Genomic DNA, 26,038 nt, shown 5'->3' with positions numbered 1-26,038 from the left:
TACAATGCAATATAAGCTTCCTCTGTTATGCATTGCCAGTCAGCTTTACAGTATTTAGTGGAGAGAAATAGAAAAATTCAAACTCATCAAGAAGCTAATTCCAGGTCTTCATTTTTTATACCATTTAGTACTGGAAATATTCATTATATATTAGCCCCTCCAATTGTATTTTTCTTTAGACATTTATACTTTTAGGTAACATATTCCAATGTATGTTAATGTGTTTGTTTTTTTGTTTTTTCCATAGGACCAGGAAGAAAATAAAGGCGCTACAAGCTGGCCAGAATTTTACATTGATGAATTAAATTCTATGGCTGCTGTAAGTACTTGCCTAAAGCGTGTAATTGCATGTCATCGGCACAAATTTACTGAAGCTCAATCTTTGTACGTTGGGCACTCTGACATGAGCACTTTTGTTTAAGACCCAGCTGCTTCAAAGCTTACCTGAGATCTGACTATCTGACACCTTTTACACAAAAACTACTGGTGCAAAGTTCACCTGTCACTTGTGCCTGCAAATCTCCTGCACCAGAAACATGCTGACTACATTCCCTAGTAGGCATTTTGCCAGCTATTGAAAATCATGATATTTCATCCGCCCTCGCACAACAAAGCAGATATCAAATGGATGGGAGCACATGCTTAATTTGCCGTATTCCTTAAAGTGGAACTCCTGGTTAACACACAGTTGCAGTTACATGTTTACTGTTTTACCTGCCAAAGGAATTGTAATTCTGGATAGCTGTTAGTCTTATGGTTAACATTTGTTTGCTGCACTGCCCAGTCTGGCAGGAAGGGCTGTGGATAAAAGGCTACCACCTTTTCTCCTGTATTGGACCCAGGCCAGCGGAAGTTTGGGGGGGGGGGGGGAATCGGATCTGGGCAGGGAGGGTGATAGGCATGGGGGGGGCATTCATTACTGGAGCCGGTCCAGTATGGCTCCTTGCAGCAGCTGAAAGCTGGCTGCTTTTTCTCCATCTCCTGCCGGCTTTTAGCTGCTTCAGAGCCGTATAGGGGATCGGTTCCAGAAATTGCAACCCCCTCCGCTGTACCAATCACCCTTCCTGTGCACCATATGTTTTCCCCTGTTGCCCAGCCCCCACGCATGCCCCCCCCCCCCACCCCCGCAGTGCTACTGGCTTCCCTTCTCTTTCCCACCTCTTCTACCCAGAAGCAGCTGCGGGCACATAATGGGATCCTTCAGGAGGGAGAGTGTGAATGAGAGATCTATCTATTTCCCTAGCCATGCAAAACAGCCTAGATTGCCTAATCTTCTGCTGTCGGCTATTGTATTCTGACGGCTGGCACCAGAATAACCCAAACAGTGACTGCAGCTGATTGGCTGCAGTCACTGTTCAGCCCAACTTTATTCACTCCTTCCCCTTTCAATATTGTAATCAACCTGTTGAGCTGAGTGGTGTTGGCAGGGCCACACGCAGCTTAAATTTGAGCCTAATATGGCCAGCTTAAGTCTTATTTCTTGCCAGCATGTTCAACACCTGGTTGGCTGCTAGTGTTACCCCCCCCCCCCCCCCAGTTTCCAAAGTCAAATTCAAGTACTTGAAAAACTGCATTTAAAAATATATCTCAATATGTTTAAAAAGATACATAACTGCATTACTCCCATTCCCCATTTTTTTCTTACCCCTGCTACCTTTTGTTCGCTGGGTTATTCAAAAAAATAATAGTCGAAAACTAGCAATCCAGTGGGGTTCTGTAGGGATCCACCAAGCTGCCATCTTCTGTGATGTCAATGGGAGCGGACTGTCTCGTCTAAGCACTTGCAGCTTGCTCCCTAATGATGTGCATTAGGCATGGCGAGGAGTCATAACATGCCATTGCACATGCACAGTAGGGTACCCCAAGACCTCCCAGAATGCATGACTGTGGACTACAGCAACATCATTCTTACCTAGGTGATAAAACTGGAAATGTGGGAAAGGTTCCCCAAAAAAGGTTGAAAAAATTCTGAGCTTCTTTAATGTTCCCTTGTTTAATATCTATCCTGTATAAATTCTTTGCATGTGTCATGGTTGTACTCTGTACCCCAGTGTTGGCGCCTGTTATGTTTGTCATCAAATCAAAGGCACCTTAGTAAATTTATATAAATGCAGTCAAAATGTATGAAAAAAAAATTCTAATTAAAAGATGGCAGGACTCAGGAGGGTAGGGGTAAAATGATACAAAGTGTGTGGGGATGGTTTGCTTTAACTGATGTATTTTTATATTTTCCTATAGTTTAGCTTTACTTCAACCCAAATAAATGTGAAGTTCCCAGGAGTGTCCTTGTAACAGAAACAAACCACAATTTATGTAATCCCCATCTGCACTTGTTGTGACGAATGTGTCTTGTTTATTCATCACACGCTAAGCTTTTGTGCGCTCTCCATTATCTCAGGAGATTGAATGGGTGTCAGTGATAACGGTAATACGAGGGGGGACCATGCCAGGGTGAGGCAATGGTGGCATGGCACAGCTGTCAAGCAACTGCAGTATGGAAATTTGCCAGGTGCATACTCCAGATAGAATAAATATCTCCTCTCATCCCTCAAGATAATGAAAACAAAATGGAGAGCTAATGAAAGGAGCAGTTGTTTCACCCTCCCGTGTCCAGCACATTGCGAGGAGTGTGCTGCAGACAGCTGAAGATTCTCTTCAAGTAATGTCAGTGCTTTCTCTGTGCTGATGGCTTGACAGTGCTCGCTGGAAGAGGGGCCTGATGGTGACCAGACGTTCTGTTTACAGAATTGTGTGCTGTTCATATGAACACTTGGATAAGTGAAGTTTGTAGGCTATTATCTATGAGGACACTGGCTAAACACTTCTTGTGATGGCTAAAAAAATATTCGGCAAGTCACTGGAAATTTGGTTTGAGGTATTTACTACTAATAGCGGCTATGATGATGGTGTGATCAGCCAGAATCATCTGGGTTTCACAATGATAATCTTTTATTACCCTTTAATGGGTGACTGGGTCAGAACAACTCCAAAACTGCAGCTCTTGTGGGATGTTTACAGTCTGCAATGGTTGGGGCCTACCAGCAGTGGTCCAAAGAAGAACAACCTGTTATAGGGTCATGGGCAGCCAAGGCTCATTGATGCACATGGGGAGCGAAACCTGACCCGTGTAGCCTGATCCAATAGAGGAGCTACTGTAGCTCAAATTGCTAAAAAGAAAAAAAAAGTTGGCAGTGCATTGCAGTTTGTTGTGTGTGAGGCTGCGTAGCAACAAACTGGTTAGGTTGCTCATAATGACTTGTGTCCAGAGCCAGAAGCACCTACAATGGGCATGTGACCATCAGAACTGGACCATGGAGCCAATAGAAGAAGGTGGCTCGTGGGTCAGGGCTGTTTTGGTGGCATAAGGAGGACTTGCCCAATATTGGCCACTTGCCGACCGCGCACTGTAGTGTTACTGCTGCAGTGTGAGACATCTGCGCAGAATCTTATTTATACGTGATTCTCCATTTCCGGGTAGGGAGCGACCGTCCGGATCTGCTGTCACTGGCTCCAGTACATGCCGATCAGTGGTTCCCGGTCAATGATTAATGGCCGGAACCCGCCAAAGTCGGAGCGAGTGACAGGAGAGCGCTTTGTGTATGTAAACACAAACTAGCTTCTGAAAGCGGCAATGTGCTGGTTTGTGTGCAGGAAATAAAAACCAGTACATCCCTTAGTAAAATCAGCACACATAGTAAACATTGTTACACACTGAACCCTTTCCTTGTCCCAGATGTTAACCCCTTCCCAATCAGTGTCATTAGTAAAGTGTCAGTGTATATTATTAGCACTGTATCAGTGGCAGTTGGCCAGTAAACACAAAGTGGCAGTTTGTCTGCCCTCCCACTATAAGTCACTGATCGCCACCATTATAGTATTAAAAACAAAAAAAAATCCAGTATATATCTCCTAGTTTGTAGATGCTATATCTTTCACGCAAACCAATCAATACGCACTTATTGTTTTTTTTTGTTTTTTTACCAAAGACATTTTGGCCTAAATGCATGAAGATTTTTTTTTTTTATTATTGGATATGTTTTATGACAAAGTAGATGACACAAAAAATGAAAACCCAGTGGTGATCAATGCAACCTAAAGTAATAGTAAGAAATTAACCTGATGGAAAACCAGGCACCTGTAAAAAAACTAAAAGTTACTTCCTTGCTCTATACAAAAAAAAAACTTCTTAATCCTTCTTTTGCATGTAAATGTCATACTTGGTCAGTAAGCTTAGGAACTTGGTGTGAACATTATATTGCTCATCCTATGTCCTGGGTGGCACAAGATCATTAAACCCCTGACTAGTAATAGAAGCACATCGCAGTAAGGAATTACCGAGATTGGATGCTGGAAATTTTGTAGTATTATCACTAAGACAGCGTGGGAGGGGAGCGTTGCTTCCTGCACAGCTGGCTTCGTTTAGCTGATAAGAGTTACAGAAAATTGTAATTTGTTAAATAAGAAAATGTAAGTGGTATAATTATTAGATTATTCTTCAAATTGTCTAGTAGTACAGTCAGCTCTGCTATCTTTTCTCGCTTAGTGATTTGCTAAAGGGCTGCTTTTGATCAATTCATATTTTATCTCATGCCTGCTAAGCAAAATTGTAAAATCCTACTCCTAGACATTAGGTGGTCATTTCCTTATACTAGGAATACTGCAGGTCAAAACTTGATGAGTTTGGATTATAAAAAAAAAGCTGTGCTTATAACCAGAGCCGATCCACAGCTCTGCTGTAGCAGAATGGAATTTTTCACTCATGCCCTTTATACTTAGGCCGGGTTCACACTATACTACACGACTTTCATCATTCTTTGCTCTGCGACAATTCTCCTACACTGATACTACATTGGTCCTACATTTATCCTACATTGGTCCTACATCCATCCGACTTTCAAAAAAATGGCGTGGGGGTCCCCCCAAAGTCCATACCAGACCCATATCCGAGCAGCAGCCCGGCCGGTCAGGAAAGGGGGTGGGGACGAGCGAGCGCCCCCCCCCCCCCTGCTTAACCGTGCCAGGCCACATGCCCTCAACATGGGGAGGTAGGTGCTATGGGGCAGGGGGGCGCCACCCCACCCCACAACACCCTGCCCCCATGTTGATGAAGACAGGGCCTCTTCCCGACAACCCTGGCTGTTGGTTGTCGGGGTCTGCGGGCGGGTGGCTTATCGGAATCTGGGAGCCCCCTATAACAAGGGGGCCCCCAGATACCGGGCCCCCCCACCCTAGGTGAATGAGTATGGGGTTTGCTTCTTCCGACGTCTTCTGGGGGGAGGTCCCAGTCTTCACCGCCATCTGGTTCTTTTCCGCCGGGTGGGGGCCGCTTTCTTCTTTAGCTCTTTCACAGCGGCCCCCTCCGGCCTTCCCCCTGCCCCATAGCACCTACCTCCCCATGTTGAGGGCATGCGGCCTGGCACGGTTAAGGAGGGGGGGCACTCGCTCGTCCCCACCCCCTTTCCTGACGGGTCGGGCTGCTGCTCGGATACAGGTCTGGTATGGATTTTGGGGGGACCCCCACGCCGTTTTTTTGGTGTAGGGGGGTTCCCCTTTAAATCCGCACCAGACCCATGGGCCTGGTATGCTCTTGGAAGGGAACCCATGCTGTTTTTTTGTTAAAATTTGGTGTGGAGTTCCCCCTCAAGATCAGTAGAATACATGTCGCATGCCAAAGTTGGAGCGTGCAAGACTGCGTTCCGACTTTGATCCTGCTTCAATGATGTTCAATTGAGTGAAGTAGGATCAACGTCGGACCAAAGTAGTACAGGGAGCGTTTGCAAAGTCGGACCAACATGTGTCGGACCAGTTAAGACGGCTCCCATAGGGAAACATTGCTTTTCACACGTCATGCGACATGAGCTCCCAATGTCGGAGCGTATGTCGGACTAGTGGGAACCCAGCCTTATTGTCAGTTAACAGAGGAGAGTGCAGTATGCTTCTATATGGCTCTCCACAGTGAATCTAATTTATTCAAAAACACCTGACTCCACTGGCCTTTGTCACGTTTTGTGTTTGTAATAATGCTTCTCTCAAAAAAATATTGAAATTTGCTTTGGGTGCTAGCTAATTTGCTTTTGGTACGTCATAATTTTAGGACCATACATTTTTTCTTTTCACGATATAGACTATTTTGAAGGAGTAGTTTCATGGTCTTGTGTCTGGAATTTAGAGATCAGGAAGGGTTCACGGAGGTTGAAAAGTTCCTCCGGATCAGGTATTGGCTCTGCTGAAATAGTGAAGATAAGCTGATCATGGTGTAAAGATTACTTTGCATGCAAGGGATCATATTAGATGAACAGTGGCTGCCATGGTCTAATTTTGGTGAGTTCTCTTCACTTTCATTGTGTTTTGTGTTCAAGTGTTTCATTGGTTCTAAAGCTTGGCCGTACATGGTTTAAACCTTTTAACCAAATAATAACCAGCCAATGGCTGCGCTGCTATCAATCCGTCCAACCTAGCCAGTCAACGGCCAGGCTGGGAACCGAAGAGGATGACTGGGACCAGCGTGGGACTTTTGAGGGGTGAGGTAAGTAAACGGGGTGGGGGGGGGGGCTTGGGGGGCGGTGCTTTCTGATGTTTTTTCACCTTAATGCATAGGAAGCATGAAGGTGAAAAAACATTTACCTTTACAACCCCTTTAAGATAAAAAAAAAACTGTGTGTAGCAGCCTTCCAATTACTTACCTGAGCCCTATCTCTCTCCACTGATGTCCACGAGTGTCCTAGCCGCCAGGGACTCTCCTTCTGATTGGCTGAGACACAGCAGTGGTGCCATTGGCTCCCGTGCCATGCAAATCAGGGGAGAGAGGGGGCAGGGCTGGGTTGGGGCTCCATGTCTGAATGGACACAGGGAGCAATGATTCGGCTCAGGTGCCCCAATAGCAAGCCGTTTGCAGTGGGGGCACTCGCTAGGAGGGAGGTGCCAGGAGCAGCGAAGAGGGACCCAAGAAAAGGAGGATCTGGGCTGCTCTGTGCAAAACCAACTGCACAGAGGAGGCAAGTATAATATGTGTGTATGTGTGTGTGTGTGTGTGTGTGTGTGTGTGTGTGTGTGTTTTGTTTAAAAAAAAAAAAATGACTTTACAATCAATTTAATCATCATATATGTATCCATTCATATATATATGTATTGGAGCTGACCACACTTGCAGACATGAATACCTGACACAGGTGAGCAGCAGCTTGTTGTATATTTAAGTCGGTGACAAGGTCTCTTTATCTACAAAAAAAGAAGTTGTCCTACTTCTGTCCCAGCCATGCAGTGTGCACTGTTGGCAACGTATTGATCTCTCCATAGCTAATGGGTGAGCAGCCATCTATACATTCAGCAGTCGGGTATTAGGGAGATTAAAGTCTCCATCCTCTGTGCTGCCTTTGTTGAATGTTGCAGGGCGTGATGGAATAAATGACATCAGTGGGCAGCCATCCCTGCAGGGCACAGGACTGTATTGTACCTCTGCTGACAGCTGTCCCCACGTATTACCATGGGGCCGCTCTGGCAATACAATAGAACCCAAGTGCTTTCTCTTCCTCTTTTCCTTTTTAGATTTTTGATGAAAGCGCTGCTTGCTGTGTGTGTGTGTGTGTGTGTGTGTGTGTGTGTGTGTGTGTGTGTGTGTGTGTGTGTGTGTGTGTGTGTATATATATATATATATATATATATATATATATATATATATATATATATATATATATATATTACACAAACTTATTAGATTTTTTTCTTCTCTGAACAAAGATGCAAACAATATATTGGTCATTAAAATAATAATCATTACCTTTTTTATTTTTTTGTTTGATGTTGTGTTGCTCATTTATAATCTAAAAATAAAAATGTTCAATATTTTTAAATCAAGTTTTTCTCTTTTTGCTTTTGGTCACAGAGCCGGTTCAGGCTCAGGAAAGATCGTGACCAAATGATCGGGATCAGCCCCCGCTCCCTCCACAGTCCAGTTAGTGCAGGGAGGGAGAGCGGAGAGCCGGTGACTGACAGTCATCGACTCTCTGCTCTGAGCTCTAAAAACCGAGCAATCGGCAGTGTTTGATTGCTCAGTTCTCAGTCTACGACCGTATGGGACCAATGCTGCATCCACCTAGGTAAGTATGATTTGTAAAATAAAAAAACATTCCTGTGCTTCTCTTTTAAATCCAGAAAATGTGGTTGTTTTGGGCTGAGATCCTGGCATCATGCAGTAATCGGCACAAGGCTGACCTTTTTAAAATAATTTTATTATTTTTTTAGAACCTGCCAGAAACCCAGCGAGTTGGTAAATTGCTGTATACTAATGTACAATGTTATCTCAAGCAGTGTTATTTACCTCCTTGCTACAGAATGCCTTCCTATGTAATGGATATGATAAGAGGGAGGTATTCTGTAGTTCTAGCATTCTTCTTGTCTAGGTTGACAACATTGCTACTCCCATAGAATACAGTTAATGAGTGTTGTTACCCTAGCATAGGAACTGTTATTGGCAGGGTCGCCGGGTGAAAATATAGGCGTGAAAAAGCCCAAGAAGAAGAAATCTAATGCAGCCACTGCATCTAAATACTGACTTTAGATACGATTTGTTAACCCTTGGCTCATGGCCTCATTCCCTTCACAAAAAACAAGTAGCTTCTTATTACTGTAACTGATTTAAAGTAATAATGTTGGCTGACTCTGCAGATACGGATTGACATTGTTAATTTTTCTACCAGTTTACACATTTTCTGTTTTCGCTTTATTAAAAAAAAAATATGAATTAGGACTGATTTTTATAAAATTGAATTCTGTATTTAAATATATTTTCAAGAGGGGGTCCAACAAAATATCACTCATTAAAATGTTTCTCTTTTTCCACTCTGATCAAGTCCTTTGCGTTTAAATGACGATGTATGTACGTATGTTCATACATACTTTTAGAGCGTCTGAAGTGATTCAGAGCTTTAATTACTGCAGCGAGTGTGGTCACCATTCCTGAACAAGTCCCACGATATTTCTCTGCCATCTGGTCCTGGTCTCAGATCCCGTTCAGCCTAGTCTTTAATAATCTGAGATGACATTGTGTTTCATGCCATATTAGCAGCATAAACTGTGGTGTCTTAATAGGAACGAAGCATCGTATATCATCTTGGTGGGGGAAGTGAAGACGCCTTTTCAAGGACATTTAGAAAATATGGCTTGTACAGTAGATCGTGAAGTGAGCTTTTTGCCTGTAAAATAAACATTCATGTAAATCAGGGTGATGAATGTTTTAACAATTCTCATTTCGGTCATGAGTTTTCATAGAAAAAATATTTCTAAATTAATGGTACCTAAAAAAATTTTTTTCCTCCTAGTGTGGTAAATAATGCATATTAAAGGGTCACTAAAGGAATTTTTTTGTTTAGCTAAATAGCTTCCTTTACCTTACTGCAGTCCTGGTTTCATGTCCTCATTGCTCGTTTTTGCTTTGATGTTGCTGCAATACTACTCTGTTCTGGACACTTCCTGGTTGTCTGGCTCCTTATGAAAAAAGTCATGGGAGAGTTTAGTTTCGTTTTCCTAGCCATGACTCTCTATGGCACTGTCCAGCACAGAGGCATAAAATAACATGCAAAGACTAAACTAGTTTCAGTTTAGTTTTTGCATCGAAGAGGCACATTATATGATTGATTTTTATCTATTTTTAATCGTTTTTAAAAGGAATCAGTTAACTATTATGTCTCTATACCCTGTAAACAGTCATTTCAGCAAAAACAAAATTTTCCTTTAGTGATCCTTTAATATAATGGCCTACAGGTGGCACAGTTGAGGTTTATCTCCTCCATTTCTGCCAAGTCATTTACTACTATGCCGTGAATCTTCTGCTCTAATATTTACAAAACTCACAGATGAATCGGACACCTCCTGCTTTGCTCTAGCGCAGAGCAGTATGTGTTTTCAATTAGAGTAAAAATAATGAGCATCTGTATTTAAAAAAAAAATATTAGTAAAAAGCCTATAAGTAGTCACAAGAGCTATGTGCTGGCTTTGCATGGAAGTCCCTGGTTATGCATGCTTGGGACAAGGCACAGGACTGCGAGGATTCTGAATAAAGGCTGTTCATTGATGGGTCAAGTAGACACAAGAGCTATGTGCTGGCTTTGCATGGAAGTCCCTGGCCATGCATGCTTTGGGACAAGGCACAGGACTGTGAGGATTCTGAATAAAAGCTGTCCATTGATGGGTCAGCAGGCCTTGAAAGAATAACCTAATTCTTTATACCAAAAAAGCAAGACAAATGAGGATCAAAAGTACAAACTAGTTTTACTTTGTGGCCTGTTTCACGTGGGTGCAGAGGCCTGTAGTCTGTGAATGGGTCATGTGTTTATGCGGCTTCAGCTGCCAGATGCTGCATGCAGGCAGCCCATGAAAGCGCATAGGGACACAGCAGCTGCACAGACATGGCCACTCATCCAAATTTAACTGGCTTGCAGGTGAGCAGCCATGGCCACACAATGTCTGTCTGCTCACCCACATCCATATGTCTGTCAAATTGGCATGGGTGGCTGTGGCTGTGTCTGTGCAGCATCTCTTGCATGGACTGCCTGCATGCAGAACCTGGTGGCTCAAGCCACATAAACACATGATCCATTCGCAGCCAATGTGCATCAACGTCCAAGGCATATAATGTAATTTTAGCTGTTTCTTTAAATATTGCCACTTGCCAGTAATGTTGCTGTTTTTTACTTTTAATAGAATCGTTTTGACTCTCAAATCTTGGCACAATTTCATCTCATTCCCAGTGTGCATTATACTACTTGCTGTTTAAGAATTTAGTGTTAATGAACACACAATTAACCTCCTTTTATTCCCATGTTGCAGAGGAGAACGTTGCTGGCAATGGAGAAGGAAGATGAGTATGAAAGAAACAAAACCATAGAGAGCCTAAAAACTGCCCTGAGGACAAAACCCATGAGGTGAGCGCGTTTCAAATATTTATGAATTATTTGTACTGGCTTATGAATGCTTTGTCATTAAAGGAGAATATTCCTTGCAAACAAGTAAATCCTAGCAGCTCTCGTTTACCCTGCTTGTTATATTCCTACCCCCTTGTAGGAGTCTTAGATCAGTCGGCCCCCAGATCCAGTGGCTGTGACCTATACGGGGTAGCGTTCTGGTTGGTGAGGCCAATATGATGCCTTGTCTACGCAGGTCGTAATGTGAAAATTGTCTATTTTCAGCCTGCAGGTTGAGGCTTTTAGGGTGAATGGAGGATGCACAGCACCTGTAGTGTTGCAAGGACCAAAACCCCGGGAACCAGATGTCCACTGATCTGATATTTATACAAATAAAATATATAATGGGGGGGGGGGGGGTGAGCTGTTAGGATTTAGTACATTCATCCCGCAAAAGATTTCCTGAGATGCTTTTTTTGTGTTATAAAATATCATGTTTAAACATCAACTCCAGCCTAAACTTATTTTGGTGATTTGTTTTGAATAAAGAGCAAAAGGATTATAACTTTTATCTATTTTAAGTGCTACTTGAGCCTTCATTGGGTTGATTTCTCTTCCATTTGTGTGATGGTGGTGAAGCGGACAAGGAGAGGAAGTGATTTAGGGGATCGTGATGTCCAATTTCCTCCTCTAGAGCAGAAGTCTCCAAACTTTGGCCTTCCAATTGTTCAGGAACTACAATTCCCATCATGCCTAGTCATGTCTGTAAATGTCAGAGTTTTACAATGCCTCATGGGATGTGTAGTTCCGCAACAGCTGAAGGGCCATAGTTTGGAGATCCCCGCTCTAGAGTCACAGGAACAAAGAGTGAAGGAATCTTATAGGGTCTTAGAGTGCAATAATAAAACTCAATGTCATAAGGAAAGAAGGGCACCCCAGAGCCTCTTTAGCAAAGGACATCCCTTATAACATCTGCCAGACACTTGCGAGGAAGCTTAGTGTGTTCCTCAAAAAGGATCTGCGGTTCCCTTATTTACTGAAACTCCACAATGACTGACCCAGATGCCCCTAGAAAGCGGCATATAAACTTAAAATACTGTATATACTCGAGTATAAGCCAAGTTTTTCAGCCCTGTTTTTAAAGCTGAAAATACCCCCCTCGGCTTATACTCGAGTCAGTGTACCTGAAATTTACAGGCTGTGGGCGTCCATTGTTTAAAAGTCGCGGTCTCCTCCTGGTCCCTTTCCGTGATGGGCGTTTCACAGCAGACACAGTTCCGCCTATCACAAACATTCTCTCATCCTCGGACTCAATTTCCCAGCAGTGTTCAGTGTTCCACCAATCACGGATGTCTTTTCATCCCCGGACAAGAGGACGTCTATGATTGGCGGAACACTGAACACAGTGTCTGCTGGGAAACGGAGTTCGAGGATGAGAGCGCGTCCGTGATAGGCGGAACTGTGTCTGCTGAGAAACGCCTATCACAGAAGGGACCAGGAGGAGACCACGACTTTTAAACAATGAATGGACACCTGCAGCCTGTCAATTTCAGGTACACGGGCACGGTGAGGTTGCAATGGGCATGGTGAGGCATGCAAATGGGCATTGTTGACCCTCTTTTCCGCTTACTCGAGTCAATACATTTACTATTTTTTTTGTGGTAAAATTAGGTACCTCGGCTTATACTCGGGTCGGCTTATACTCAAGTATATACGGTACGCTTAAAGGGACATCTAGGCAGGTTGGGACCTTGATGACCCCATTCAAAGAACAGGCAAGAAAGGATGACAGTTATGTGTCTCTGGAGTGGTAGCTTACACAGGGGGTATGGACTATGTGAGACGGTAATAATTGGCATCAAGCTGTCGCGCATGTCTACATGCTCCCATCTCTGAACAGAACTGCTGGAAAGCAAATTTAATAGTAAAAATATGCTGAGGGCATTTCGGGGGTCAAAACAAACCGGTTGCTTTGCTCTGAATTTGCCCTGGTTTTCTCTACAGGTACCTTGTGATGGGAGACTCAATCTGTTACCACTGTCCTCTGATAAAAATTCTGTTTGCATGGTTATCTCATTGGCCCTCTTGCTTCAGTTATTTGAATAACTCGCCTGGAACAAGTACGCAGAAAAGCACGTCTTGTATATCTCTTACTTTTCTGCTTAATTTTGGTTTATCGACTGAGAAGGTCTTGAGGACCACTGAAGCAAAAACAACCAGCCTTCTTGCACTTCTGAAACAATTCAATGGAACCCATGTATTTTTGGTGTATTAAATGAACTAATGTCTTCTAAAGATGTGCCTTCAATATTGTTGCACATGCCGTTTACATTGACATGCTTTTCCAACCTGTCTCTTGTAGTCATTGACCTTTTTTGTTGCTTTACCTCACTTTTCTTTTCTTTCCTTTTTCCAGGTTTGTCACCAGATTTATTGAGATGGATGGTTTAACGTGCATTTTGAACTTCCTTAGAAGCATGGACTATGAAATAGCAGAGTCCCAAATACATACCTCTCTCATCGGCTGCATTAAGGCGCTGATGAACAACTCTCAGGGGCGGGCTCATGTCTTGGCCCATTCGGAGAGCATTAATGTGATCGCTCAGAGTCTGGCAACTGAGAACATCAAAACTAAGGTGGCGGTGTTGGAAATTATGGGTGCTGTCTGCTTGGTCCCTGGAGGACACAAGAAAGTTCTAGAAGCCATGCTGCACTACCAGAAATATGCCAGCGAGAGAACGCGCTTCCAGGTATGACAAAGTAATGTTCCTTTTAAAAGAGCAGCGTTCTGTTGTCAACACATTTGCTGGCCTTCTAGTATGCTGCAAGTGCATGGAGGTTGTACTGTGTTTCCCCGAAAATAAGGCCGAATCTTATATTAATTTTGGCAACAAAAGACACAGTAGGGCTTATTTTCGGGGTAGGTCTTACCATGTAATGTGCTGTCTTTTCTCTCCCTGCCTGACAGGAATCCCCAGTGTAAACAGAGTTAAAATGCTTGTAAAATCCTATAATCCACTCTATTACAGTAGTGTATAATGTGTGTTTTTCTGTAATATAATTGTGCCAAATACCTTCGTTCATCGCTTCTGTGACCCGCCGGAGCTCTCTTCCCTGCACTTATATTACAGAAACACCCACATTGTACATTATATACTACTGTAATAGAGTGGATTATAGGATGTTACAAACATTTTAAACTAGGGCTTATTTTCGGGGTAGGGCTTATATTGCAGTCCTCCTGGAAAATAACGCTAGGTCTTATTTTCGGGGTAGGTCTTATTTTCAGGGAAACACGGTAGCTGAGCCCCTGGACATCCAACAGACACTAGACTCTTGTCTAGGTTGCCTTGTGGCTGATCTATGAATCGACATGCTGATTGAATGAGTTATGTACTTTAGTCAGTATGTCTAGTAGGAGTAATTGGCAATACTGAAGCCAAATATGGTACAAAAAAAGTAATCCCGTTAATTGTTTACATTATGAATGCGAATAAAAGAAAAATGGGAAATTTTTTGGTGTAGAGACCATGCAGCCCGCCCCTCCACATCATATATTGATTTTTTGTAGAACAGAAGTGCATGCACTGTGGTTGGCTACAAGTCTTTAACTTTTATCAATTAAAATCTATTATCAATTAAAAGATGTCCTAGAATCTACATTAACATATTGCTGACCACATTACGCATATGGGCAGTGACGGGAGGGTGGGGCCTTAAAGCGATATTAAACCCAAAAGCAAAATATTGTATTGCAGCTTACCAATTCTTAAATGTAATGGCTGCATTTTTTTTCTCCATTTTAGGCCTTCTTTTATCTGGTGATCTGGCCAGAAAGTCTGTTTTTCAACAGAACAAGCTGTAAATGTATCAATTTAGAGTGTTGGGACAAACCATTTAACACTGACAGGGGTGCTTACAATAATTAATTTTTATTTTTTACTGTAGAACCTTTATCCCAAAAGAAAAAAAAAACTGTTGCTGGAACTGCTAGTGTAACTGCAATGTGAGCTGGAGTTTAGCTTCAGTTTGTTAGTATATCTAAATTTGCTAGTACATCTAAACCTTTCCGCCCCTCAGACTGACAATGCTGCCGTCCAAAGATTGCCATGTGCTCCTTCATCCAAAATAAGGGCACCCTATTACAGATGGTGTTTCTTTAAGCCTCGGTTCACATTGCAGCGATTTGGCATGCCATTGAACATGTCAAATTGCATGCTAAATCGGCAGCTATTGCCGGCAATCAGGGCCGTTTGAAGGAATTTGGGGGCCCCAAGCATAGAAAAAATGTCAAATTTTCAAGTTGAGAAGCGGGGGTTACTCCTCTCCTCACCACCTGCATGCACGTGTATGGGCAGCACAACTCTCCCCACCATCCCCTGCTCAAGACGGTCTACCTTTATCCTAACAAGACGCCAGCCATTGCCGCACCGCTGCTTCCTCCTGCAGTCGGGTCGGCCGTGCGGAACAGGAGATTCAGTTTGCTGTTCCCGGGCCGGACTGAAAGGAAGTGAACACTCAGTGTGTGCACTTCCTGTCAGTCCGGCCGGGAACAGGAAACTGAATCTCCTGTTCCGTGCGGCCGACCAGACTGCAGGAGGAAGCAGCGGTGCGGCAAGGGCCCGCCCTGCTGGGGCCCCTGGCCAGCTCGGGGCCCCAAGCAGTTGTTTGGTTTGCCTGTCGGGTTCCAACGGCCCTGCCGGCAATTATACCGTCCCGAGTCAGTGGGACTCTGACTTTGCAGCTCTGCACCAATTACCAAGAGTAGTTTATGTACTACTTTTGGAGACTTTGGGGTGCGATTTGTATAGACATCAGTGCAGTAACCCGCACAGATGTCTCTGAAATCGCTCTCGAAGTCAGACTGACATGTGAGTATCAAATTGTGTGCGTTCAGCTGAACTTGCACAATTTCAATCCCGCTGTCAGTGTGAACCTGGGCTCTAGGTCACTAGGTGAAAACAGGGGATCCTAAAGGGTCAAGCTGTAATATATTACACTTTTTTTTTGTGGGGGGGGGGGTTTATTAGCACTTTAACGCTGCACATTGGCCGAGCTCTCAAACTGATATCAGTTTTGATCAAGAGCCAGTGGGATAGTTTTGATCATGTGACCACTGCAATAACCAATCACAGTAATCAGGTGATTGATTAGGCCACCCCATCTTCCCATATTAAGACCCAGTTAAAGGGTCACCAGAAGGTGCTGGATAAGTTTGCCTTTTTGGAACTTGTTCCACCTGTATTTAGGGTGAAACATGTAATGTGTTCCAGCAGCTGCAGCCATTCCCCCTCTTGAGTCTTGCAGCAGTTTTATGATCTGATTCAGCACATGGTTCCTTATGGTGATCTCTTAAAGCGGAGTTCCACCCATTTAAAAGTCAACCGTTACAAAAAGTGTATTTGCTGACTTTTAATGATCAGAAACTCGCCTGTCCCACGGTCCAGCGATGCAGGTGCAGGAAGCCTTGCTCCCCTTCCTCTCTGTGGTGTAGGCATTCGAACTGTGGGCGTCTGGCCGTGGCTTCACAGCCAGGCGCGCACTGCGGATGTGTGAGCCGAGCTGTTAATGGCCGGGCGATCTTCTGGGACCTGTTGCGTGTCCCAGAAGATTACAGGGGGGGGAGTCAGAGGTGATCTTCCTTCCGGCGCCAGGGGAGGGAGTGGGAGCTGGGTGTCTGTAAAAACAGGATACCTGCTCCCCCCCCCCAAAAAAATGATATGCCAAATGTGGCATGTCAGGGGGTATCCGGCACTTAAAGCGAAAGTTCCGTTTTTGGGTGGAACTCCACTTTAAGGTGTGTTCTTGCATGAAATTTTACATTTTGCACTTATGGCTTTTTATGGCTTTTTATGAGTATATGTGTCATGAAACACATTGTAATTTATATAATGAGCACTGACCACTAATTAGATGCTACATAAAACAAAATTTAAAACACATTTTTGCCCTTTGCAGGCAGTAATTAGTTATTTCATTGATCAGAATTATGTTCCTATAATAAGTAAACAGTTTGTCAAAAAACTTGCTTCATGTAGAAATTGCCTAAGCTGATTTATGTATACTGAAATCACGGCCATTGGAATCATTGCTCAGGTTCCAGCTGTAATTTTTTTTTGTGCACGTTGGAAAGCATAATCAAGTTGCTTTCCATTATAGTTTTTCTTTACTTTTTTTTTTTTTGTTTTCTTCTGCATTGTTAAAAATTGTGGGTTTTGGATAATGGTGGGATGCTCACAGTATGATATTTGATACAAATTAACCACAATTGGAATAATCTTAAAACCAGTCTTAGTCTCATGTAAAATACCGAAACAACTGCCTTCAATGAAAATGTTGTCAAAATAATTTTTCCCGGAGTTAACAGTTCTAGTTATTAATACAAAAAAAAGTGTATGTATGTATGTATGTATGTGTGTATATATATATATATATATATATATAAATACAAATACATTTTTGTGTACATATAAAACTTGTGTGTCTCTGTTGTAGGTCTACTAGAGTAAGGCTATATCCAGTGATCAATGAAATTAACGATCTAACTGAAACCATTTAAGTCATAGGGAACAATTGAGAAATGTATTGTAGTTACAATAATTTTAGTGCTATAAAGGGAAGTAAATACAATAAATAACAATAAAAAAAATGCATTTATAGCCATTCTTAGGTTATTCTAAACCATGTTATTTTGACTCTTGTAATAACCATTTTTAATTCTGACACTTTTTAGACCCTGATTAATGATTTGGACCGGAGTACAGGAAGGTACCGTGATGAAGTGAGCCTTAAAACCGCCATCATGTCCTTCATTAATGCAGTTCTGAGTCAAGGGGCAGGTGTGGTAAGTATTTTCTTAATTATTAGATATGCTTATTGGCTGCTATGATTTTGTGTAAAAAAAATAAAATAATAATAATTAAATACAGAGGTATAAATGTACACATGTACTGGCAGAGGACACTTTTTTCTGCATGTGAAGATGGCATTGTGCTGCAATGCCAGGACTCTTTATTACACCTGATTTCCTCCACATGCTGTTTTTAGGATGTGTTTTTAGGATGTGGTAATGGAAGAGGGGTTGTAAAGGTTCGTCTATTATTTTCTAAATGGGTTCCTTTAAGCTAGTGCATTGTTGGTTCACTTACCTTTTCCTTCTATTTCCCTTCTAAATGTTTTTTTTCTTTGTTTGAATTTCTCACTTCCTGTTTCTCCTCAGTAAGCTTTCAACTGAGTGGTGGAAAGTCATTTAGAACAGCTTACTGAACAGCTTACTGAGGAGAAACAGGAAGTGAGAAATCAAGACAAAGAAAACAAAGGGAAAAAAAAAATTAGAAGGGAAATAGAAGGAAAAGGTAAGTGACCCAACAATGCACTAGCTTAAAGTAACCTATTTAGAAAATAAAAAACAAACCTTTACAACCCCTTTAAGGCAGGTGTAATGTCCATTTATGAGGCCAACAGTGCTTCATCAGGCTTTACTATGTTAAAGCGGGAGTTCACCCGAAAAACAATTTTTAACATTAGATTGAGGCTCATTTTGTCAAGGGGAATCGGGTGTTTTTTTGTTTTTTTTTAAATCGAAGCAGTACTTACTGTTTTAGAGAGCGATCTTCTCCGCCGCTTTCGGGTATGGTCTTCGGGACTGGGCGTTCCTATTTGATTGACAGGCTTCCGACGGTCGCATACATCGCGTCACGAGTAGCCGAAAGAAGCCGAACGTCGGTGCGGCTCTATACGGCGCCTGCGCACCGACGTTCGGCTACTTTCGGAAAATCGTGACGCGATGGATGCAACCGTCGGAAGACTGTCAATCAAATAGGAACGCCCAGTCCCAAAGACCATACCCGGAAGCGGCGGAGAAGATCGCTCTCTAAAACGGTAAGTACTGCTTCGATTTAAAAAAAAACACCCGATTCCCCTTGACAAAATGAGCTTCAATCTAATGTTAAAAATTATGTTTTTGGGTGAACCTCCACTTTAAGCAAAAGCAGTAGCCCTCTGTTTGTGCTTGCCATTTTTCAGGTCTAGGTGCAGTACATGTGTGCAGGACTGTGTCCTATTGAGATATTTTGCACTGTTCTTTGCAAAACTGGCAGCGCCGATGCAGGTGGATCTCAGACAGCCTTTTTAAGTGGCTGTCAACACCTGCCCTTTAGGCACAGACTATTCATTTTTGAAGGTGTCGGAAATTCACATATTTTCTCCCCACCCATTGCTAGAAAAATGGTTAAAGGTTTGTTTTTATTAATAAAATAGTTGCTTTAGAAATAGATCTATGTCTGACCCAAAACTTGTGTTTATATTGAAGGAAAGCCTTGATTTCCGACTTCACCTTAGATACGAATTTCTAATGTTGGGGATCCAGCCAGTAATCGATAAACTCCGTGAACATGACAATTCAACACTTGACAGGTAATTGTATAGTTTTGTACATTGCCCTCGCATTTTTTTGCTGGCTTTAAACAGATTAGAGCGGCTGCAATGGTCGCTTTATTGGATTTGGTGCAGACTGGAAGTCTTTAGCTGTCTCTCCAAATGCAGTGTCTGGGCTTCTGGTGTGTTGCTGTACTTTTTGAGAATGGGGTCGTCTCCTTTTCTCGGTTTGTGCATTTCTATATACTGTACATCTCATAGTTGGGCACTCAGTTTAGATTTAGGGATCGCACTTATCTCAGATCCCTTGATACAGCACTGTGATTTCAGTGTGTGTTTGCAAATGTATGAAACCAATACTACTGCTTTTAACCTAAGTAATTGAAATAGATTAGTTGGGTTTATTTAATGGCTAGCTTTGTATTGTATTCTATGCTGCCCTGTTTGACACCTTTCCCTCATTTATATTTGTATAGTACTTTTCTCCCTGGGGACGCCAAGTGCTTTATCTGTTGGGGTAGTTGGTGAGATGGCCATTTTGGGCGCACCCAATAGAATATCGTATTTAAGGCAATTTTAGGCAGGAGTTGCTTGACATACTAGTATGACTTTGGAGTATTGGAGGAAACGGGTGTACATGTTCCTTTGCAGTTTCTAATAGGTTAGTGAGGCTGCCATCGTTGCTAATTGATTCAAATACTTTGGATGGCTGTAGGGCCCCCCCCCCTTTTTTTATGAATGGATTCTGGCATAATGGCATTCCATTTGATCAGAGTTCTTCTTTACCTATTAGGTGGAAAACGTATCCATTCACTAATGACTAGAGTAGTAGCGTCTGTGCTCATTAAATTGGCAAAAAGACCCACCAAACGGCTAAGCGTTTATGACCACTTAGAGCTGCTTTTTGGATTCATTGTCACCTGAGCAACTTAGAAACACTTCTTTCTGCCTATGTTTCTGGAAATGTGCATAGCGCTTACGTTGCCATTACTAAAGGGCACTGCAACCGTGGGTAGCAGTCGCACATTTTGTTTGGCATTTTCCACATATTGTCAAACATGCTTGGCTCAGTGGCAAAAATTGGTACTTGAGCTTCTTTGGCTCGTGACAGGCAGCTCATTTAGGTCAAAGGGCTGGCGTGCAAAATTCATGCCAAACCTCCGAGCACTGCTAACCTGGTATCATTATCAAGAACTGAATGGGAGTGGCTTATACCTATTTAAAAAAAGAAGAGCAAAACTGAAGATGGAAAAGCCCATTTGAGCTCATTTTATCTCTCATTACGAATTAATCTTTTTGGATTTTTTTTTATTCTCAACTGCAGTATTTGTTCGGAGCGCTGTTAAAACATTTATTGCAGACATATTTTCTTTGAATCCCTGTCCCATTCTAATTTTCCAACCCCAGCATAAACATACATTGTAGAAGAGCAGCCTAAAAGTTTAAGAACCTGCTGCTCTAGAATTCTATTTGTTCCTGATCACTTGACTCCAACTAAAGTGCTTTGAGGGACCTGGCGTTCAGGCTGAAGCTGTCCAGCAAGTGTGCTTTCCCGAACTGTTCCTTTTTGGCCAAAGAGATCACAGCAACTGGTCACAGTCAAAGGGCAACCTGGGGAGAAGGGGGTGTTAATTAAAGAATATGTTTGCTGTAAAAGGATAATTGAGCCTATCGCTCAAGTATTTGATATGAAAGAGTGGTTGGTTAACTAAATATAAATATATATGACATAAAGTATGAGCTGAGGGGATGGATTTTGTCTCCTGTCCTTTAATCTTATTTAGCCCTGGTTCACACTGGGCTGCTGAAGTAAAGCCGTGCGAGTTCAGCTGAACTCGCACGATTTCACTCCCGCCGGCAGTCCCGATTTTGGCCGCGATTTAAGAGACATCTGTGCAGGTTTCTGCACAGATGTCGATGTAAATCGCGGCCAAAAATCGCAAAAAGTAGTACAGGAACTACTTTTTGAAATCGGTGCAGCGCCGCAGATGCGGCGTCGCACCGATTAGGACGGTGTCATTGCCGGCAAATGCAGACGATTTGAGATGCGATTTCACATGTGAAATAGCATCTCAAATCAAAGCAAAACGTACCCAGTGTAAACCTGGGCTCAAGGACACAGTAGTTGCTTCGTTCTGAGTGTCCCTCTCCGAGTCTTCCCAGTCTGAAATGGCTGATGAAGTTAAAAGTACTTTTTTGTCTACAGGCCAAATGTTAACACAGGAAAATATATACTAATAAGTATGGCAAATAAGTTCTTCCATTTCACAGAAATGTCAACATGCATATTTGTAAAGTTATATAAATAGCTCTGCTGCTTGCGGCACTTTTAATGGTGATCTAGGGGAATCTAGGACAGTCTGGGAAGGGAATGGTTCTTTTTATCATTAAGAATGATTAGTACTATACATAAATGATATTTAATAATAAAGACGCCAGAAGTGTTTAATTATACCATGTAATCTATTTTAATAATAGGCATTTAGACTTCTTTGAAATGCTGAGGAATGAAGATGAACTTGAATTTGCTAAACGATTTGATCTGGTAAGCGTTTTGGTCCCTCTTTTTTATTGGGTTGGGGGTGACTTATTCTACCAATCCCTGAATGCGTACCTTTCTCTACACAGGTCCACATAGACTCTAAGAGTTCCAGTCAGATGTTTGAGCTGATTCGAAAGAGAATAACGCACTCAGAATCCTATCCGCACTTTATGTCCATTCTACACCACTGCCTCCAAATGCCTTGTAAGTATGGAGGCCACTAATGAAATATCTTACAATTTAAGAGAATCCAATGACACAATCAGGTTTGACCTTGTATTGATGTGTAATAGAACAGATATCATCATGGTCTAAAGCTCAAAACACATGAACGACAAAAGGGAGAACAATCTCTGTTGCATCAATAGCTTCTGGAGTGTCCTTCACGCATGTGCTGTGATGTACTGTCTCATTATAAACACATGCTGTAGTGTTGGCCTGTGCTATTGTTTCACCCTTGTTCTGTGAATAGCGCGATTGGCTAATGAGGTACATCAAAATTCTAAATCTGAAAAAGTATTTTTTTTTTTTCCTACAGACACCTCATTATCATATGAGCACTTAATCATTTCATACTGTCTTATGACAAAGATGACTTTCTGAAGTCTTCCTATCTTGAGTGCTTCCTACATGAACCAGCTTTCCATCAAAAAATCATGTTGAGGCAGCCATAAAGTCGATAGATAAGTGTGTGAAGCGCAACTAATTTCCTATAGACTGTTCTAAAATTTTGTTTGTTGTGTGTTACCCAAGTGTACCAAAGGCTAACTGAACTTTGATGAAACTATATATTTTCCTTCATTGAAATTTCAGCTAAATTCATTGGTATAAATTGAGGGGCAAGTTTCACAAAATATCACCACTCCACCCCTATCATCACTGTTTGCCATATCTAAATTACGGTATCCAAGAGGTATATTGGCATTGGTTAGTTGCTAGTGAGGTATAGGCTTCCTCCAAGAGATGAGGTTTCAGGAATCGCCCAAAGTGAACAGAGTCGGAGACAGGGGTAAATAGTTCCAGTGCAAGGGGAAGTGTCTGGAGAAGTCCTGTGCATGTCCGAGCATGTGCTTTGAGGGACCAGGGAGCTAGAGAACTGGAGATTCTGGGAGGAGCATAGATCCTCCCACCTTCGGACAAGGTTTGTGATGTAGCTTGGAGCAGAGTTGTTAATGGCTTTGTATTTCGTGTTTTCAATTTAATTGATTTAGCAGAAAGTCATCAGTGGAGGGATTGGTAATGAAGGGTGGTTGCCTGCTGAATGGTTGGGTAAGGTGGATAAGTCTGCCAGCAGCATTTGTGATAGACCTAAGGGGAAGGATAGCCTGTGTAATGGTAGACCAATGAGAGAGGTGCAATAGTTGAGGTGAGAGATGAGATGGAAGCTTTGTGGTGTCTTTTGTTAAAGAAGTGGTTTCAAATTTTGCAATTCTGTAGAGGTTAAAGAAGCCAGATTTAGACCATGTTGACAATGAATGTTATTTTGTTTTACCTTGAAGAGGAGCTACGGTCTCCTAATGAAAAATGCAATAAAAAAAATCTCCATGCTCCTTAAAAAAAACGCTTTACTTGCCAGATCTCCAGTTTGCCCCCAATGAAAAAAGCTGGCGGTGGCCATCTTAGGTGAGGGCATCTAAATCCGGTGGCAGGGAGTTCAATGGTGTAGTGTACTATTGGGTTACTACGGCACATGCGGAATGACTCTCGTTACATACTTAAAGTGGTTCTAAAGGCTGAAGGTTTTTTACCTTAATGCAGAGAATGCATTTAGGTAAAAAACCTTCAGCCTTTAGAACCACTTTAAGTATGTAACGCGAGTCATTTTATTATGAATTTAGAAAAAGAGGTTTAAAATAGTGATTGCTAGAGGCACCGCTTGAGCTCCTAAATGCCAAATCTGGCCAAAGACACTAGTGGGTGGTCGGAGGTGCAGGCACAATTCAGTTGCCCTCAGAAAAGGGTAAAAGCCACTGGGCAGAACTACTGTTTTTTAAGCAAAACATAAACCATTGCTAATGCCAGAGTGGTAAGCAAAGGTACTTGGATATCCTGGTGGAAGCAATAGCAGACAAGAAGGGTTGCTCAACAATGTGCTAATCAATAATCTTTGCCAAGAGGGCTTGCATGATGGTGCATGTGGGCAACTGAGAGGATGCCATAGCTCATTCCATGGTGTGTGGTGATACTTTAGTGAGGGCAAATCTTAATGCAATGCACTGGTTTCATTCTTTGTTGCATATTTTGAAGGTCTTGATTTGATACTGTTTTGTCTGGAGAATACATTTACATTTTGGCTTGATTTCATAATGTTATCAGCACTGATTAAAGCACTTGATAAAGAAGTTTTCATCCTCTGGATGACAACTGTTTTTACTAACGTTTTAGAGTTTTTCTGCTTGGACAGCTGTGATAGTCGGCAGTTGCTGTTGGCCTGGGCTGTGTAATATGTCTGCTGTAGTCCAGTGTTGAGAAGACACTTAACTGTTCTTATATCATAACTTCATAGTAGCTGGCGCCCAGCTGACATTGCTTATATCTTTTTGGCTGCTGTTTTCTCTCAATTGCATTTCTGCTACGTCACAGATATTTATAGAACACTTGTTTAGTGACAATTGATTCTTTTTGTTTCTGCCAAGAACACGATAACTTATCTGAAACATTGTATTTTGAAGGCCACGTCCTTGTTTATGAATATGTTTTATTCATAGTTAGTTACATTTTTTTTTTTTTTATTATAGATAAAAGAAGCGGTAACACTGTGCATTACTGGCTACTTCTGGACCGGATAGTTCAGCAGATCGTCATCCAGAATGACAAAGGGCAAGATCCAGACAGCTCCCCATTGGAGAATTTCAATGTCAGAAATGTTGTTCGAATGTAAGTCGTCTTAGTTTAGAAAAGCATAAGTAGGTTAACTCCCACGTAAAGCTTGCTTATGAAGGTTTAACTGGCTGCAAACCGTTTGCTAATGAGTACAATACAAGACCTAAAGATCATAAAGACTGTAGTATAGCTTAGGCTAATAAACACATGGACTCTAATCTGGTACACAGTATAACAAATTATCTGTGCCACAAAAATGTGATCTATATCTAGATAATTTTTGATTATATAATATAAAAAAAAAAAAATATATATATATATATATATATATATATATATATATATATATATATATATATATATATATATATATATATATATATATATATATATATATATATATATATATATATATACACACAAATGACAGCTTTTTACATTGTAGTTAAGGGCTTGAATTCTACAGCCTTAAAGTGGAGTTCCACCCATTTTTTTATGTTTGTCTGTGCTGCATGCTCTAATCTCATAGTGTTCAGAATGGACAATTTTTATTTAATTTGTTGCTTGTAAATACCTTTATTTTGTAGTCCTTCATTACTTCCTCCTCCTTATTAGCCTAGGCTATTTGCAAGGGTTTCTGGGATAGGCATCATGTTTCCCAGTAGTCCTTGCAAACCTGACTGAAACCTATTACATTTCTTGTGCACTGAGCATGTGCGAGATATGCAAAGCTGAAATCCAGGAAGTCATACAGTCTGGCTTCATGATGCCCACACTTAAGATGGCCACGGTCTATTTCTAGATTATAAACTATCTAAATGCTGTAACAACCTAACAAAACGGACCTTAGTTTACAGACTAACTTTACTAGAATACATTAAGCTTGTGTATTACAGGGGTATTTATATTTAAAAAGTGAAATTGTGGGTGGAACTCCCCTTTAAGGCTAAGCCACACCCACTATTCCTCTGAGTTGGCAATAAGTGCAGTCTAATTGGGTAGGGAAGATGTGGGTGGAGCTAGGCTTTGAAATCGCAAGGCTTCAAGCAACAGGTAGTTTGTAATAAGCCTGTTACAATTTTATGAGAGGAGGGAGTTCTGGCTAATAAGAGTTGTAGCTAATGCCTGCTCTTAAACAGGACTTTTATTTATTTAGAACATCCTTTCTCAACCTTTTTTTTACCCCAGAGGAACCATTGTAATTTTAGCATCTCGGGGCACGCCTGCAAAACCAGTTCACTGGGGGTCAGTGGGAAACATACCCCTTACATTGGTGGCTAGTGGATAGAAAGCTCCTCTTCCCCCAACTGTGCTGGTCAGAAACTGGTAAATGAGATCATTGTTGTCCTGCAGTTGACTCTGTAAAATGGTATTGGCCCCAGAACCATGCAGGCACCAT

General features: G+C 41.9%; 1 protein-coding gene across 4 annotated transcripts in view; it reads left to right on the top strand.

Moving 5' to 3' along the window:
* The window catches only part of DAAM1 (dishevelled associated activator of morphogenesis 1), a 232,703-nt gene that overhangs the window by 139,644 nt on the left and 67,021 nt on the right, over positions 1-26,038 (top strand). For all 4 annotated transcript variants that reach the window (XM_040332233.1, XM_040332231.1, XM_040332232.1 and 1 more), the window contains 8 exons: positions 248-319; positions 10,825-10,919; positions 13,315-13,648; positions 17,632-17,742; positions 19,210-19,313; positions 21,753-21,819; positions 21,903-22,020; positions 24,555-24,693. In XM_040332233.1, coding sequence (XP_040188167.1) covers positions 248-319; positions 10,825-10,919; positions 13,315-13,648; positions 17,632-17,742; positions 19,210-19,313; positions 21,753-21,819; positions 21,903-22,020; positions 24,555-24,693 — 1,040 coding nt within the window. The remainder of the gene's footprint in view (positions 1-247; positions 320-10,824; positions 10,920-13,314; positions 13,649-17,631; positions 17,743-19,209; positions 19,314-21,752; positions 21,820-21,902; positions 22,021-24,554; positions 24,694-26,038) is intronic.

This window comes from Rana temporaria, chromosome 13 (genome assembly GCF_905171775.1).
Source record: "Rana temporaria chromosome 13, aRanTem1.1, whole genome shotgun sequence".
NCBI lineage: Eukaryota > Metazoa > Chordata > Amphibia > Anura > Ranidae > Rana > Rana temporaria.
This window is presented reverse-complemented; position numbering and strand designations above follow the sequence as displayed.